The sequence below is a fragment of the Polypterus senegalus genome, chromosome 1 (genome assembly GCF_016835505.1).
Source record: "Polypterus senegalus isolate Bchr_013 chromosome 1, ASM1683550v1, whole genome shotgun sequence".
Classification (NCBI taxonomy): domain Eukaryota; kingdom Metazoa; phylum Chordata; class Cladistia; order Polypteriformes; family Polypteridae; genus Polypterus; species Polypterus senegalus.
Genome location: NC_053154.1, coordinates 338,686,811 through 338,704,304, shown reverse-complemented (window position 1 = coordinate 338,704,304; position 17,494 = coordinate 338,686,811). Strand labels below are relative to the sequence as shown.

The 17,494-nt window shown below is 41.4% G+C and overlaps 1 protein-coding gene across 2 annotated transcripts in view; it reads right to left on the bottom strand.

Annotated features, from left to right (window-relative positions):
* Window positions 1-16,125: 16,125 nt before the first annotated feature.
* LOC120517032 overlaps window positions 16,126-17,494 on the bottom strand; it is a 49,416-nt gene continuing 48,047 nt past the window's right edge. For both annotated transcript variants that reach the window (XM_039739117.1, XM_039739128.1), the window contains one exon: window positions 16,126-16,831. In XM_039739117.1, the coding sequence (XP_039595051.1) occupies window positions 16,683-16,831 (149 nt within the window). In that variant the 3' untranslated portion in view covers window positions 16,126-16,682. The remainder of the gene's footprint in view (window positions 16,832-17,494) is intronic.

Genomic DNA, 17,494 nt, shown 5'->3' with positions numbered 1-17,494 from the left:
GGTGGAAAACACCAAGGGACAAATCCCCATGTGACTCAAGTGAGCAGCAGGAGGCGCACCAGAGGATTGATCCGCGGCTCATCATTTGCCGCATCTGCACTTTACCATTCACTAAGCACGTAGCTGATTTCTCCAATTTCGTCAAGTACAGGCAGGTGATTACTGTAATGTGGCAATCCTTTAGACTCAAGGGTAGGCAATTTTACTCACACTGTGTCCCCCTTTGCCAGTAACGGGACACGAGCTCCTCTTCTATCATCCTTGTAGTTCTTCATCTTATTCTGTTTAGCAGCAACTCGTTGTCTTATGCTTGCATCGTCCAGTCCAACAGATGTTGACAAAGGCAATACGTTCATTTTGTTACGCATCTTGCAGTTCAAAAGCTGCAATACTCTCCGCAGAAATTACATGCCCCAAAAAATGAAGGGACGACTGCTTGAAATGACATTTGTTCTTGTTTAATTTAGCCCTGCCTTCTCCAAGCATTCTGAGAGGTGAAGATCATGTTCAGTAACCGTGGATCCATAGATAATAATATCATCAAGGTAATTGTGGACACGTGGAAGATGACGAAGATGACACGACAAAAACGGAAAATGATCATTATGTGTTATAAATGCAGTCAGGTTCCTGCTCTCCTCCTGTAAGAGCACTTGATGGTACGCATTTGCAAGCTCTATAGTGGAGAAGATAGTTGCACCTCGTAATTGAGAAAGTGGTTCCTCAATGTGCGGCAGTGGAAAAGAATCAACAGTAACAGCCTTATTAGGCTCACGAAGGTCCACACATATAAGCGTATGCCACCAGATTTCCTTTGTGTGACGCATTGGTGATCCTAAATTGGCCCTAGTGTGTGCTTGGTGTGTGGGTATGTGTGTGTGGGCTGGCACTCTTCCCGGGGTTTGTTTCTTGCCTTGCGCCCTGTGTTGGCTGGGATTGGCTCCAGCAGACCCCCATGACCCTGTAGTTAGGATATAGCGGGTTGGATAATGGATGGATGGACTTCTATTGGTGATACTTACAGAGAAGCATCCACGGACTCAATAATTCCCGCATCTAGCAAGTAGCGAGTTCAGCAGAAACAGCAGTCCAGACCAATATAGGCAAGCTCCTCAATCTCTGCTGCACCAGCGGAACTTCTGGCCGGATTCTTACCTTATGTACAAACCCTTTTGCACATCCTAGGCCTCTGAATGGAGTTGGAAGGCAACTGTCGCACCAGGACTGGTGGGGTAAGTACTGTATTACCTTCGATGCGCAGTTTCAAAGATGTAACTAAGTCCATGCCTAGTAAAGGGGCATCGGTTTGAATGATGAAGAAAGTAGCTGGTACCGTGACAGCTGCATATGAAACTTGGGCTTGGAGGCATCCTGTGACAGGTAGTTCAGTTTTGGAATAACAGAGCAGGCGTACGGGAGGTGCAGATAAATTACAAGTAAATACCAAAATACTCGTTACATAACCTGCTGGGTAAAATGGATACAGATGAGCCCGTATCTACAAGGAGACGCACCAAATACGGTTTACAATCATTTGCTTGAATTGTAACAGCACATGGATTTTTTTCCAGGCCGGTTTGTACCATCATTCACACACAAAATGGTAGTTTCTGGAATCTCAATACCCCGCACTCGGTCTTGTGAAGTATAGCGACATACACGAGAAAAATGTCCAGATTTCCCGCAGCTTCTCCACGTAGCCGGACACTCTGGAGCATTTGCAAGATGTGCTTTGGATCCACAGCGGAAACATGACTGATTCTTATTGGAGGTAATAGAAGTGCCAGAACTAGGCAGTACGCAGGCCTGGCCATCGCAGAGTCGTGTAGATAACATCGTGCTTTGAACTGCATCGACTGAAGCTGGAGAAGAGGCCGTCAGGATCCCCTCTTGGTTTTTAGCTGCTTCAATTTGCGAAGTGAGCATCACCACTTTTTCAAGAGTGAGGTCATGTTCGGATAATGACTTCTCACAGACACGTTGACAGGCTGCCTTTACTACCTACTGGTCCCGTAACATTTCATCAGTTTGATCTTTAAAGTCGCAGGTAGATGCAAGATCTCGTAACGCAAAAATATACTGAGCCACAGTTTCGTCATGTCATTGGGATATACTACGAAATTTATGGCGTTCAACAACCACATTGCCCTTGAGCAGAAAATGCGCCTTAAACGCAGCTATAGCCTCTATGTATGTGTTACCTGTTCTTGGTAACGTATAGAAAAGTCTGTGTGTTTCAGTGCCCAGACAGTGCAGTAGAAACGCTCGTTTCATTGCTTCTGTCCACGTGTCTCCATCTGCCCCAATAACAAGCAAATCATTTTCAAATAGTTTCATCCACGTATCAAACGGAAAGGTGGGCTCTCCTGGACAGGGAAGAAAAGCAGCTGGTAGTGGAACAGTAGAGGCATCCATCATTGCTTGGAAATGTCCTCGTCTCCAGTATTGTTGTATTAATTAGTACCTTCTTTATTACAGAAATACCTCAGTCATACAATCTCCTCTCATCCCTATCCCAGTTCTATTTATATCATATTTGTACAGTGCCACCTACTGTCCAAATTAAATAACATTAATAACACAACATAACAAAACTGCCATGAAGGAGTAATGCAAACACTCTTGAGTTCTTGATGTTTTCTCTTTTTTCTATTAATAGTCTGAAATATTAAACAGAGAACATAAAAAGTGACGATTCAAGCTCTGTGATTCCTCCTCCTCTCACAGTAACATAACGAATACCGGGAGAGGCGCACTCTGATGACTTACGTAACACAACAAACAGAGTAGGGAAATATTACAGGACCACAACAGGAAAACATACAACACAGTGAATGTTATCAGGATTTGGTGAAGCTCCAAACAACTAAACTTTCCATTTTATACACCTGCTACACCTGGTTACAAAAGTTAGGCAGGTTTCATTTCGAAATTCTACGCGTAGCGGTCATAACTAATTCCTACTTACGTACATATATACGGCCATAGCCTGCAGCTCGGTCGCCATGTGAGGCGGAGTTGCGTCCCCCATCACCACGCCTCCCACGTAATTGACTGCCTGCCCATATAAGGCCCTCTGTCAGCAGCAATCCAAGCTGTGAGAAAACAGTAAAAAGGAGGCGTGTCAGACGTCGTGGTACATTTTCTGATGCAGCTAGACGGAAACAACTTCGTGACACTGCCGCCAAATACTCGCAGAAAAATCCACAAGTTAATAGACACACTGTCACTAAATACTCGCGGGCTAATCCATAAGTTCATAGCGACTGTAGCGAGTTCCTCTTAAGTTGAATGAGGAGCCCACCACACACAAAAATCTCCTACTCTTAGGAAAATGAATTCAATTAGGAACAGAAACCGACAGAACCTTAGCCCCAATTTCATATCCTCAGCTGTAGTTGGATTTTGTGAATTTATAAGAGAAAAGGAAATAATCACCCCAACGATTCTTTAAACAATCAAAATATATATATATATATATATATACTCAGCAAAAAGAAACGTCCTCTGACTTTCAACTGTTTTTACTTTCAGTAAACTTAATGTGTAAATATTTGTATGAACACTAAAAGAGTCAACACCATAAGACATAAACTAAAAATGTTTCACAATGTGTCCCTGAATGAAGGGAGGCTCAAAATAAAAAGTACCAGTCAGTATGTGGTGTGGCCACCAGCTGCTTGAAGTACTGCAGTGCATCTCCTCCTCATGGACTGGACCAGATTTGTCAGTTCTTGCTGTGAGATGTTACCCCACTCTTCCACCAAGGCACCTGCAAGTTCCTGGACATTTCTGGGGAATGGCCTAGCCCTCACCCTGCGATCCAACAGGTCCCAGACGTGCTCAATTCCTTCGACGATAAACACAAATCTGTCCATCACCCCTGGTGAGACAAAACCGTGACTCATCAGTGAAGAGCACTTTTTGCCACTCCTGTCTGGTCCAGCGAAGGTGGGTTTGTGCCGATAGGCGGCGTTGTTGCTGGTGATGTCTGGTAAGGACCTGCCTTACAACAGGCCTACAAGCCCTCAGTCCAGCCTCTCTCAGCCTATTGCGGACAGTCTGAGCACTGATGGAGGGATTGTATGTTCCTGGTGTGACTCGGGAAGTTGTTGTGGCCATCCTGTACCTGTCACGCAGGTGTGATATTCAGATGTACCGATCCTGTGCAGGGGTTGTTACACGTGGTCTTCCACTGCGAGGATGATCAGCTGTCCTTCCTGTCTCCCTGTAGCGCTGTCTTAGGCGTCTCACAGTGCGGACATGGCAATTTATTGCCCTAGCCACATCAGCAGTCCTCATGCCTCCCTGCAGCATGCCTAATGCACGTTCACGCAGATGAGCAGGGACCCTGGGCATCTTTCTTTGGGTGTTTTTCACAGTCGGTAGACAAGTCTCTTTAGTGTCCTGCGTTTTTAGAACTGTGACCTTAAATGCCTACTCTCTGTAAGCTGTTAAGGTCTTAACGACCATTCCACAGGTGCATGTTAATTAATTGATTATGGTTAATTGAACATGCATGCAATTGAAGATCTGTAAAGTTATTTGGATTTTAAAACATTATTGTTGAAATACACAGTCCTGAAAAAGGGACGTTTCTTTTTTTGCTGAGTATATATTATAAATCAAACAAAACAATAAACACCCTTTAAAAAATCCTTAACTAATCTATAATAACTATACAACTCCCTTAAACACTTTATAATATATTACCCAGAAAACGGTGAAAAAAGAAACAAAACGAAAGAATGCAAGAAAGAAGGAAAGAAAGAAAGCAAGGTAAAGAAACGGAAAGAATATCTTATTTATAAATGGCGCAAATGTATTCACATGTACTTAACCTATATTACAACTATATACACATATAAATTAGACACCAAGACACACAGAATCCCCACACATTCCCCAGTCCTTTATCTGAACTTTGTTTTAAAAGTTTATAATCACACGGCCTGGGAAGTCTGCAGTGAATCCAGCGACCAATCCTGATGTGCGCCACGGACACGTTTACTTAATTTACATGTAAAGAAGTGATCTCACTTGCTCAGTGACAGTTCATTTAATGAAGAATGAAGTCCGTCTCACCCGGGTGACTCGGTGTTACCGTCCATCCATGGCCGACGCCCGCTCCACAACAGACAAGTAAAGCCGTGAACTCCGAATATCCCTTTTAGGTTAGCAGGCACCCCTTCTCGTGCACTCAACCATCCTTTTTAAGGCGTCTTCCTTGCTTTACCCCTGGCTGCTTCTTTCCATTCACTTCCCAGCTCTTTATTTAAACAGTTTTCCTTCTCACTTTTCCGCTCCTTCTCTCTCTTCTCCCTTTTCCTTCAAAATACGCGCCTCCTTGCCTTTTTGCAGTCAGTTCCCCTTACGTCACACCATGGTACGTTTAGCAAGGGCCCACAGGCGTGGTTTGGCCCCCAATTCTTTTAAAGAGATATCCCACAGACAGTTAATTACTGGAACATAATCTCTAAAAGGAAGCACGTGGCAAAAACAGTTAAAAGCACATAATAAAAAAATATGTGACAACGGTTACAAGACACTGTCGCTAAATACTCGCAAGAGATTCCACAAGTTCATAGACACGCTGCCGTTAAATCCACAACTTAATACCAGGAATGCCTGTTAAACATCTTAGATTCATGAGTACTGATTTGGGTAGTCAACACTTCCATGAATGAAACCTGTTATCTTTACAACGGTTCACAAACACGGAATGTAACTTCAACACAACATGTCCTCCAAATACGAACCTGATTGAAAAAAATAATGATAATCAAATCCTTGATGTCAGCAACACTCATAACAGTCACAAAACAATTACATTGACAATCATGTTATGTTATTTTTAAAATGTTTCCTTTTCTTTTTCATAACTTCTTTAACACATTACTTCTCTGCTGTGAAGCCCGGGTATTTTGCTAGTTAAAGATATTAGCCAGACTGTGGAAAGTCAGAGTGTATAATAAACTTGTCTGCAAACATTATATTGGCGACATACAGAGAGACAGCAACAGGCACGCGCCAATTGCAGGCATCAACCCCGTCAGTGTGTGAGGTGAGGCTCCACTAGTCGCTGCTGTGTCTCACGTTTCTCCCATTTATTTGAACAGGAAATGTGCAAATTCAACGATTTTAACTATACAAATGATAGAAATTATTGGAATCATACAGAAAACAAATTTATAGCACAGACCAGTAGACAAATTTATGTTATCATTATTATTATTTTTTTTACTTTTCATGATGAGGCAGAGTCTCACCTGCCTCCCCTGACCGCATGTCCCTGGGGCAGGGGGGGCAGCGTCAGTCCTGGATGTAGTAACTGCAGCTTTCTGTTCCAAACAAGGTTATTATAATGAAAACTGTAGTACTAGGGTGTTGTACCGTTTTAGCCATTATGAATGTAGTGAAAGTGAAGCAAAATGACACCTTTTATTGGCTAAAATTACATCTTGCCTGATGAAAGGGCTTGAGTTGCCTCGAAAGCTTGCATATTGTAATCTTTTTAGTTAGCCAATGAAAGGCGTGATTTTGCTTGACTTTTCAATATAATGAAAACTAAAACTATTGATTAAAAAAAAAGCATTTTCGTAAACTGAAATGATATAATTAACAAAACCAAAATGAAGAATTAAAACCAAACTAAACTATTAAAGTAGCTGAAACTGAAATGAAATAGTCATTATCCAACCCACTATATCCTAACACAGGGTCACAGGGTCTGCTGAAGATCTATCTATCTATCTATTGTGGAGGACTACCGGCTTTCCATGCCGGTCCGCACCCCCAGGCCGCCAGGAGGAGCTCTCCCGACAGCAGGATCATGCCCCGAGGTCCAGCAGGGCATTATGGACCTTGTAGTATTTTTACAGAATCCTGCTGGATACCTTGAGGGCCACTAGTAGTCGCTGTGGGGGGGCTTTTGGGCTCTTTTATGCCCTATGACCCGGGAGTACGTCATGGTCACGTGACAGGAACGAAGAACGTGCTCCCGGGTTAAAGAAAAGGACTGATTGCCCTGACCCGGAAGGAGTAAGGAACTATGGACTGTCGGGACAGGAATACCTCCGGGTCAGGGGCTATAAAAGGACGGTGCCTCAGTCCAGACACCGAGCTGAGCTGGGAGGAAGGGTGGCTAAGTGTCTGGGCGAGGAGGAGACTTTATTGTGTTGGTTTATTGTATGAGTAGTGTGGAGGGTGCTTGGTGCACAGAAGAACAAAATAAAAGGTTCTGGACTTTTACCTGGTGTCTGGAGTTGTACCTGAGGGTTCAAGGGTGCACTACTGCCCCCTACTGTCACACTATCTATATCTATATATATATATATATCCATCTGAATTATTTGGTGTGTTATTTTTTCTTTATTTTAATCTGTTGGTCTGCACTGTTTATATTCTAGCATGTCATTTAAAGCGCACATTACAAAGTTGTCCAAATCAGGTTTCTTCCATCTTATAAATGTTAGGAAATTAAGGTGCTTTCTAAATAAACAGGATTCTGAGAGATTAATTCCTGCAATTATTTCTAGTAGGATTGAGTACTGCAATGCGATCTGCACTGAGTGTTCTTTATACAGCCTAAAGTTAATCCAAAATGCTGCTGCAAGAATTATCACAAGAACAAGAAAATACAAACACATCACTCCAGTTCTGAAATACTTACACTGGCTCCCAGTTAAGTTTTGGGAAGATTTCAAAATCCTCCTTTTAACATATAAAGGCTTAATTGTCCAAGGCTTAGCTTACTTGTAAGAACTTATCATGACTTACAAACCAGAACGCAAAATTGAGATCTCAAGATGCCGGTCTGCTTATGATTCCAAGGATTCATTAAATAACAGTGGGAGGTCGCGCTTTTAGTTACAGAGCCCCTAAACTGCGGAGTGGTCTGGCTGCTACAATAGAAGATGCCCTTTCAGTCTCAGCTTTCAAATCCCAGCTGAAGACTCACAGCTTCAGTTTAGCACACCCTGACTAGAGCTGCTGATTAACTGTACAGACTTAATCCGTGTTGTTAGACATTAGCACTAAAACATAAGTAACATGATAGTTATAATTTGTTACCAACCCTCACCTATTCTGTTTCCTCTACTCGGTACTCATATGTGGCACTTGGTGCCATGGCCCACCAAGTTGTTTTGCCGGCCTAAGGTAAAATCAGACTGGATAGAGGGGTTGTAAGAGCCATTTCCTAGTTACATAAGATACATAAATGTTTTACCATATGCATAATCTATGGGAGGTTCTTATAACCCCCATTTGATTAATTGAATTGGTATATTTTAGCTGTTTCTAACTTCTCTGACTAAATATTATTCTCAATTAGTGATCAGCCTTGCCATGTGTAATCTTGTAGAGGGCACATGGTTTTAAACCGTGCCTTTTGTGCCTATCCTGCCTTGTGTACCTTGTGTGCGTGTTTTGTGTGCCAAGTGACATGTAAGACAAAGCTCTTAATTAAATGTGCTGCTCCATACATTTAAAGCGTACAGAAGAAGAAGTTAAGAATCTTTAAGTATCGAAACAACTAAAGTTTTACAAGAAAAGCTAAGTTTAGAGAAGATACATTTTGTTCTTTTTTTTGCCTTTTATTCTATGTGAGTAACAACTTTTTCCTTAATTCTTATTTGTTTAGAATTTTCACTAAATATTTTTAAACGATCTTTTGGACTGATAGATTTCTTTCAGCACGTGTTTTGCCCGTGCTTGAACTCGCCTTACACTCCTGCGGCTACAGGGTCCTTTCATTGGATTGTCTGGTCCATATATTTGTCTGTCTTTTAATTTTCCAATATATCAGTGTTTTTAATTTTACATATCTGTTTACTGTTTCTGGTTATTTTGTCGTGTCGGGAAAAATAAGACAACTTGTAAGGAGTATGGCTTGTTATTAAAGCAAGAAACCTCAGGTAATTCAAGGTATAAGTCTGGGTAGTGTAGTGGCCGGTCTGGGTAAGGGGTCTGCCGTTACAAGACAACTTCCCACTTTGAATTCAGTTCTGTTTTGTACTCAACCTGTACACTTCTGTGCTACCAAACCTCGATTTTTCCAGCCTTATTCAAGTATGCAGGCGGCTGCCTTAAACATCTTTTTGTGTCACGGTCTTTGATTTTATACTGCGTACAATTTTTTGAATTTCCAAGACATATCAGGTCAATACTTTCGATTAAGATGAAGATCAAGGTTCTTGCCCCACTAGTTCATGAATAATCACATAACAGACATACAGTGATTCCTTCTCAATCACGGGGGTTGCTTTCCAGAACCCCCTGCGAAAGGTGAAATCCACGAAGTAAAAACCATATGTTTATATGGTTGTTTTTATATATTTTAAGCCCTTATAAACTCTCCGACACTCTTATAAACATTCCCCGCACAGTTATATAGCATAAACCCTTTATATTCTCTTAGATATTAGGTAAGATTCCTTGAAATTATGTATGTAAAGACACTGTTTATATATAGTAAAACCTAAATGTTATTTTAAAGATATCGAGCATCTCGGATATCACATATGTTACAGCCATTACGATAGACAGTATAGACAGGCACCCTGCAGGGGCCCGTGGTCACCACCATGAGGAGCCCCAATGCCTTGGGGACCTGTTACCTCAGCACTTCCGCCACACCAGGAAGTGCTGGGGAGAAGATTAAGGAGGACACCCGGTGAGCTGCCGGGAGAACAGCCGGCACTTCCGCCACGCTGGGGCGTGACCAACGGGGGAGTGCCGCAAGCCACCTGGAGCTCATCCGGGAGCATATAAAAGGGGCCGTCTCCCTTCATTCAAGGCTGGAGTCGGGTAGAAGCAGGGCGAGGCAGAAGAGAGTGTGGAGGCGGCCCGAAGAAAGGCATTGTGTGGCAAGGACTGTGTGTGTTGGGGGTTTGTGCACGTGACTAAGTCTTAGTGACTTATAAATATTGTAAATAAATACGTGTGGTGGTGAATTACAACATGTTCGCCTGTCTGTGTCCGGGTCGGCTCCACAATATGTACAATGCAAGGAAAATTGCATACAGTAAAATGTGTGTACAGTTAGACTAAATGTACGTACATGTACTAAGTATGTAGAAAATTAGTTATGGGTGCTCACCAACAATGACACGCCGACTTGTCTGATAATGATGAGTTTAATTTTAACAAAGGAGAGCGTTACAGCTCTTCTAAAGGAGCCTCTTCAGGCGCGTCGTCTGGAGTTTCTTCTTCCACTCAAGGTGTTCTAGGCAGTGTTTTGCGGGAAAGGAACATCATTATGGGCAGTTCCTGTCGCTGCTTTTTCATTTGTGTAAGGAGGTTTTTATACACTTTCGTGGCGTCGTCAAGCGCATTTCTAAATTGCAAAGAACGAATCATTTGTGGGTCCCATTCATCAACCGATGTCTGGAGATCTTTTGCCATTCGTAGACATTTGAGAGTTAGGCCGGCGTCTTCTTCCTGTGCTGGGTCCTCTTGTTCCTTATCTTCCTCGCTCGCTGACTTGGTCATCTCGGCCAAATCTTCGTCGCTCAGCGTCTCGGAGTGGGCATTGAGCAGCTCATTGACGAAAGTTAACTCTTTACACAGCGAAACACGTTGATGCTGAATGAGCAAGACGAGATTTCCTGGTTAACGCAAAGCGGAATCAAATTCTGTGCTCCGTCGCTGAGCCAATCAGCACCCAGGAACTTAACTGCGTGCTCTGATTGGGTAGCTTCGCCAATAGCATCCCAAACCAACTAAGGAAGCATGTACCAGAAATAAAAAGACCCATTGTCCACAGAAACCCGTGAACCAGTGAAAAATCTGCGATATATATTTAAATATGCTTACATATAAAATGTGTGATAGAGTGAAGCCATGAAAGTCGAAGCGTCATATAGCGAGGATTACTGTATAGTTCTTAACATTTAAATTTTTTATATAAGATGGGTGCTAATTAAGTATAAAAAATACAATTTGAATAGCTTAGAAACCAAGCAAGTGACTTGCTGTGTGGCCATCGCAGCAGCCAATATCTTTTACTGTAAGTTTTGACTCAAAGGCCAAAAATGAGAGGAATGTGGGGTAAGGTTGGAAGTTTCGGGGACTATTTGGGGACTATCTGGGACCCTCAAATGCCTGTGTGCAAGCATAGTGGTTCACATGCTTGATTGCCAAGCTATTTGAAGTCACATAATCATTCGTTGAAATATGTTTCCTTTGGGAAAAGCACATCTGACATGGTCTGCATAATCATTAAGCTAGCAGTGCTCAGCATAGTAATAATTAATAGATGGTGTAAGAGACGGCCGGCAGCTCAACCCAGCCGGGACGCCCCGAGAATGGAAGGATGGGGGAAGGCAGCTTTTGAACACTGCCTCCCCCAAGACGCTAAATGGCAGCTCCTCTGAGGCCTCATGCATAACGGCGTGCATAGAATTCGCACTATAACATGACGTAAGCACAAAAGTCAAAATGTGCTTACGCACAGAAAAATCTAGATGCAGGAATCTGTGCGTACTCCTACTTCCATGTTCGTCCGCTACATAAATCCCGGTCAGCGTGAAAAGTAACGCACGTGCACGTGCCTGCTGTCCTGCCCCAATTCCTCCCAGAATTACACCTCTTTGAATATGCAAATCAATATAAATAGCCCCTAAGCTCAGCGTTCTGTGAAAAGACAATGGGAAAAGCACAGGAGGAATATAAGAATTTCAGCAAATACCAAGTGGAGGCAAAGGAAAAACATAGTATTTGTTGGTTTAAACACTGGTATAATCAACAAAAGAAAGATGATTGACTGACATAGCGTGTTGGAGAAACTTGAAAGCTCAAGTTCACAAAGTCGCACAGTGCCGGAAATAAAAAAGAAGTCTTATATCAATGTTGCCATGAAAAGGCGAGTTGTAGCCCACCGTCTGAGTGTCATATGAAAGCTTATTAGGGTACAGAGAAAAAAAATAGGCACACAGTGGGGAAAAAAGCACGAAATGTCAACTTTAATCTCAAAATTTCCACTTTAATCACATAGTTTATTTTGTCATTAAAGTAGAACATCATAAACTTCATCTTAAAATCATTTAATTTATTAGTTTCTCAAATCCTATTGTAACTAAAGTAGCATGTTAAATGCTTTGTTTTGTATTTGATCTTCTATGTGCTCTATGTGTGTGAATCACTACGTGCTTCCGTTCTTTCTCTTTCTCCGACAGAACACAGAATCCATTACATTCGTGATATTACAGCTCTCTGAATAATTAAAATACTGAGATGTATACGTGACATCATTTTCATGATGATTGGAATGAAAGCATGTTATTAAATATCGGAACATGGCCATCCGTGACCTTCGATGAAATAATTTATTGTAGCAGTACTGTCTCTTTCAAACATACTAACTTCCAATTCCTGTCCTTACTTTTCTTTCTCCAAATACCCAATCGCCACACAATCAGCTCTGTAATAGACGTTAAGCCATCTGTAAGCTTACAGCGACGATTCTTCAAAACGTTTAAGGAACATTGAAATATCTTCATAGTACATGTTTAATTATTCTATCCGTCTATCTTTCCAGTGTCGTGCCAGCCTCAGTAAATATACAGCGCGAGGCAGGAACAATACGTGAACTTGCTAGCGAGGTGGCACCGTGTCCTCACATGTTTACTTATTAACAATACAGATTATTTAAATGAAGTAAAAGTTTTATCTGTATAATATAATCAACATAATTTGCTGCATTTCATCTTAAAAATGATATCGTCATCATATGTAAATACGCTCTTTATAAAGTGGCGCAGGTTGTGCGATATTATAACTGTAGTGCAAGTTTACAGTGAGGTGATTGTACTTATAAGTCCTAACAGTTCTACAAGGTGCAATGGATTGAGTGCATTTAAAGTTCTTGGGATGAAACTGTTTCTGAACCGCGAGGTCCGTACAGGAAAGGCTTTGAAACGTTTTGCCGTGGCCGATTACCGATTATTCTCTTTCCGATCGGCTGCTGCTGTGAATCCCCACTCTGATACAGTGATATAAATACTCTGAGTGGTGCAATGAGAGTAATACGGAAAAAGATAATCTGCTGTGGCAACCCCTAACGGGAGCATCTGAAAGAAGAAAAAGAAGGTGCAGTGAGAGTAACAACGCTAAAGCAGTTATGGTATTTAGAATAGTTTGGCCATTCCGTGGACCATTATATTGTTACAGGTTAATTATAATCAGATGCATTAAACTAATAAGCAATATGCTGCTAATTTCAGTGTATTTATAAAGCCGAGTCAGTAATGTGGATCTGAAAAAGAAAGATAAACCACACAGGAACAGTAGCACTGCTTTGACGCTGGGTGCCGCCAGTCTGCAAAACCGAGCGGAGAACTTGCGTACGACAGGGTATGAGGTACCGTGGAAATGTGCATAGCGTTATGCCAAGTTTAGGTTTTATATATTGCGATTTGAACGTGGAAACGTTCTTATGAAACATTTCTGTGCGTATGCACCATTTATACATGAGGCCCCTGGTGTGTATCGGTGCCCCTTATTCCCACAGGGCATCCTGGGGTTTGGAGTTCGATATCTCTGCCCTGTTGCGTGGTGCCAGGGGGTGCTGTGGAAGGACCTGGGAAGTCCTGCTTCCCTTATTGCCCGGAGGTACAAGGAAGTCACTAGAACAGAAGTCCCAAAGTATTTCTGGTCTGATTAAAGAACTTGAATTTTCCATCTGACTCGGAAGTGTGGCAAGTCACGTGGGAGGAATACCAGAAACAATTCTGGGTCAAGGACTATATAAAGGACTGCTGTGAACCCAGCAAGTGAGCCAGAGTCAGGTGGAGGTGGACGAAGCTTGCTGGGAGGTGTGGTGGAGAAGAGAATTGCATTTATTATTGAGAATTTTAATTACTAGCTTGTTTAGTGTGTCTGTGGTGCTTGGAGGCACTGTTTATAGAAGATAGAAGAATTAAAAATCTTCTTATTGCTTTTATCCTGTGTCCAGAGCATCGGTCTGTTGGGTTTAAAGGGGCAACAGTGCCACCTAGTGTTCCTTTGTGCATACCCAAAAGGAAGAGGTCTGGTGGTGTCAGATCCAGCAACTGTGGTGGCCAAAGCCCCTTTGAAATTACCCTGTTGCCAAAGACGGATTCAGTTTCTGCCATGCTCCTTGCTGATGTGTGACACATTTCTCAATCTTGCTAGAAGTAACCTTCCATTAACTCACGATCATCCAGTTGATTCTGACATCGCTTAAATGAATTTGTGACCCAATAGGTTCACACCATGAAGACATGCTGCTCAATACTGTACACCACCATCTTGAGAAGTTGAGTGACTGAGTCAAGGGGTACAGGTAGTATGCACCCAGAAGTTGCAAATGGAGGTTAAAAGTCACAATGGCTGTCTGGCACCTACCTCATCGCTCTGACGTGGGGGCATCCCAGCTTGTTCGAAGCTCCATATACTGAGGAGCACATTGCACGTTGTTTCGTTCAGATTGCTTCATCCTAGCAAGAGTTATTACAGAATATTCGGGGCCTCCGTCAAGTGAATCTCACTGTACCTCCTGCTTGCTTGACTACCATGGGCTTTAGAGCTTTCAGTCGAGTAGCCTTTCGCCTCTAGAACTCTCTCCCACAAGACATTCGTAATATCGACTCTCTTCCTATCTTTTAATCTTTTTTTAAAACACATCTTTTTAAGCTGGCTTATTCTGTCTGATGATTTTAGCTGATAAATTCAAATTCAATTTTATTATTCTATTTATTCTGTTTTTGTTGTATTGTAATATTTTATTAATTTTATGTTGTGACTGTTGTTGTTAATGTGCTTTGTAAGGTGTCCTTGTGTTCCTTGGAAATAGTCTATAAATAAAATAAATTATTATTATTATTATAAAAGTATCTGTGATTTATTTTATTTAGGTAAATTCTTACTGAATCTCGTAAACCAATAAAATTAAAGAAAAGTACATTCCAGCAGCAGTAATTGGTTAATAATTAAGAATGTGTATGAAATGAAAACCAGCAGTCACTGTGGCCCTCCAGGATCTGATTTTTGGTATCCCAGAGCAGTACGGATGGGAGAGTTGTGGAGAGACATTTGTTTTAATCCTCTCACAATATTTCTTGTTTGCAATACTTGATTTAAATTGATTTATATGACACACGTGTGCATGGGAGACAGTTTACAGGTTCAAAAGTAAGTGTTTTTCAGGGGTTGCCACTGTCCAGTAGCAATCTCTCCTTAATTCTCTCTCTGCAGTCCCACATCAGAACCCACCTTTTAATGACATCACTTCCGCCTCCCAAGAGCCCGGCTGATGATGACATCACGTCCGGTTCTGGCTCACGCAAGATCCCACTTCTTCCTGTTCTCGTGATATAAATCTGCCACCATTACGTCCTACCTCAGTTCCGTTTGAACTTCTGTCTGTAAAGACGATTTTTTTATTTTGCATTTTTCTTGTAAGTGTATGGGGATGCAATTCCTCAAACCTTTATGTTCGTGATTGAGTCTTATTACAATGAATGATGATTTTTTTAATTTAATAACAAATCTGCTTACAAAGAATGCAAGTAAACAAACAGTAAAACATTAAACATGGACTGTGGTTTACCAAGTATGAGCCAGTGAGGATTTCTATATTGCTTGTTTTATTGCTCCAAATGGGTTGTGAATATTTTGTGAGACCCCAAAGAGTCTGGGGGACGGGGGGTTATTTCCCGTTAGTGTCATCAAACTCTGGACCTCCTTTATTGTATTGTTGTTTCTCATATAATTGAGTAGTGCAAAGAAGTGTTTTAACAGATGACGTAGAACATGAAACACATACCTCAACAACAACAGACATTTTGAAAATATATATTTAATCACATTTTATTTCAGAGCCGTAAACATTTTCTTAAGCTAGATAGATACTTTATTAATCCCAAGGGAAAATTCACAAAAACTTTTATCTTTGCACCACCTCGGCTGCCCAGATATCGTCTTCTTACCTCGTCAGGTAAATAGGGAACCACACTGGCGTGGGCATTTCTTCTCAGTGCTTTAAGTTGACTATTTGAATAGGCGAGTCTCGGCGTGTAAAAATCCATGTCAAGTAGTAAAAATAGTAAAAAGTGTCCAGGGAGCGATTCCACGTAAAAGAAAGTGGTAGAAGTGATCAGTGAAATAGAGAAAAATAGAAAAAAAAAGTAAAAAGATAAAGTCATACACGGAGCTGCTGGAATGGCTGCCACTCGCTGCAGCGCAGGAAATTTTTTCAGAAAATCCAGAAACCCGAGATGCAGGAATAAGGTTGGACTGTCACAGTCAAAGCAACTGAAAAGTAAAACCTGTTAACAATTTTGCTCTTCTTCTGTTCTGACCACAACCTGCTCTAACTTTGTTTAAACGCAATGCAAAACACCCAACATCCTAATAGGAAGGATGAATCTTGAAACTAATGAGTTTATCGCTCCTTACATTTCCACTTTAATGACATAGTAAGTTTTGAAAGTGAAGCACTTACTATCAACATTTCACTCTCTGTGAATGAACTCCTGTAGATTTTAAAGCAAAAAGTAATCCACAGTAATCTAATTGTGGTTTTCAAAGCCGTCTGATTCTCCCCACCATATATCAGGTCAATGTCCATTTTTCGGAAACACGGTTACGGCCTCCTCCCAATAATTTCTCCTCTTTTCACCCAATTCCACAGAGGTGACAACTCATTCTGAAGATGCTCAGCACTCTGAAGCAGTAAGACGTTCGTATCGGACCACCTTTGACATTTTTATCTTATAAATCACGACACCGACCACAGAGGCCACAATGGCCACAGCTGCAATGAAGCCCACCACAATGATGAGTGTGTTTGGATTCAGATGGACCTCTGTAAAGAAAGAAAAGGAAAGAAAAAGAAGAATTAATCACTGAAATGAAATAACCACACTAGTATGGACATATTTAAAGAAATAAATGTGCAGTAGGGTACAGCAATGAGGGGCACGTGATGGCCATGGTGTTCAGTTTCCATCTGTATCTGAAAATTATAGAGAAAGATAAAGGAAGGAAGAGAACAGTAATGAAGACAAAGAGGTAGACATGTTTAAATATGTACATTGATAAAGGATGTGCATCATTTTTAGGTTAAGTGCGGATGGTTTGGTTAAACATGCAGCTATATTTGTTATGGAAAGAGATTTGTGATAAAGCTCAGCGTGTATGTACAGGTAGGACTAATGTGTTTTAAACTGCTTTCTGAAGGTGTTCAGTATGAAATAGAAAATACAAAAGGTCAACTGCTTGTTTTCTGAAGTACTAGTGTTCACATGCACAAATGGCAGTGTATATTCTTAAACTTGCTTAATCGAGTTCAGAATCATCATCATTACAATAATAATAATAATAATGATAGCAATAATAATTTTATTTATATAGATCTTTTGAAGACACAAAAACCGAGGTCATTGTTTTTAGTCCCGACTGCAAACAGGCTCCACCCCTTGGCCTCGTTTCTCTTCTCATTCCAGTAACTTCGTCTGTCTCCAATCTT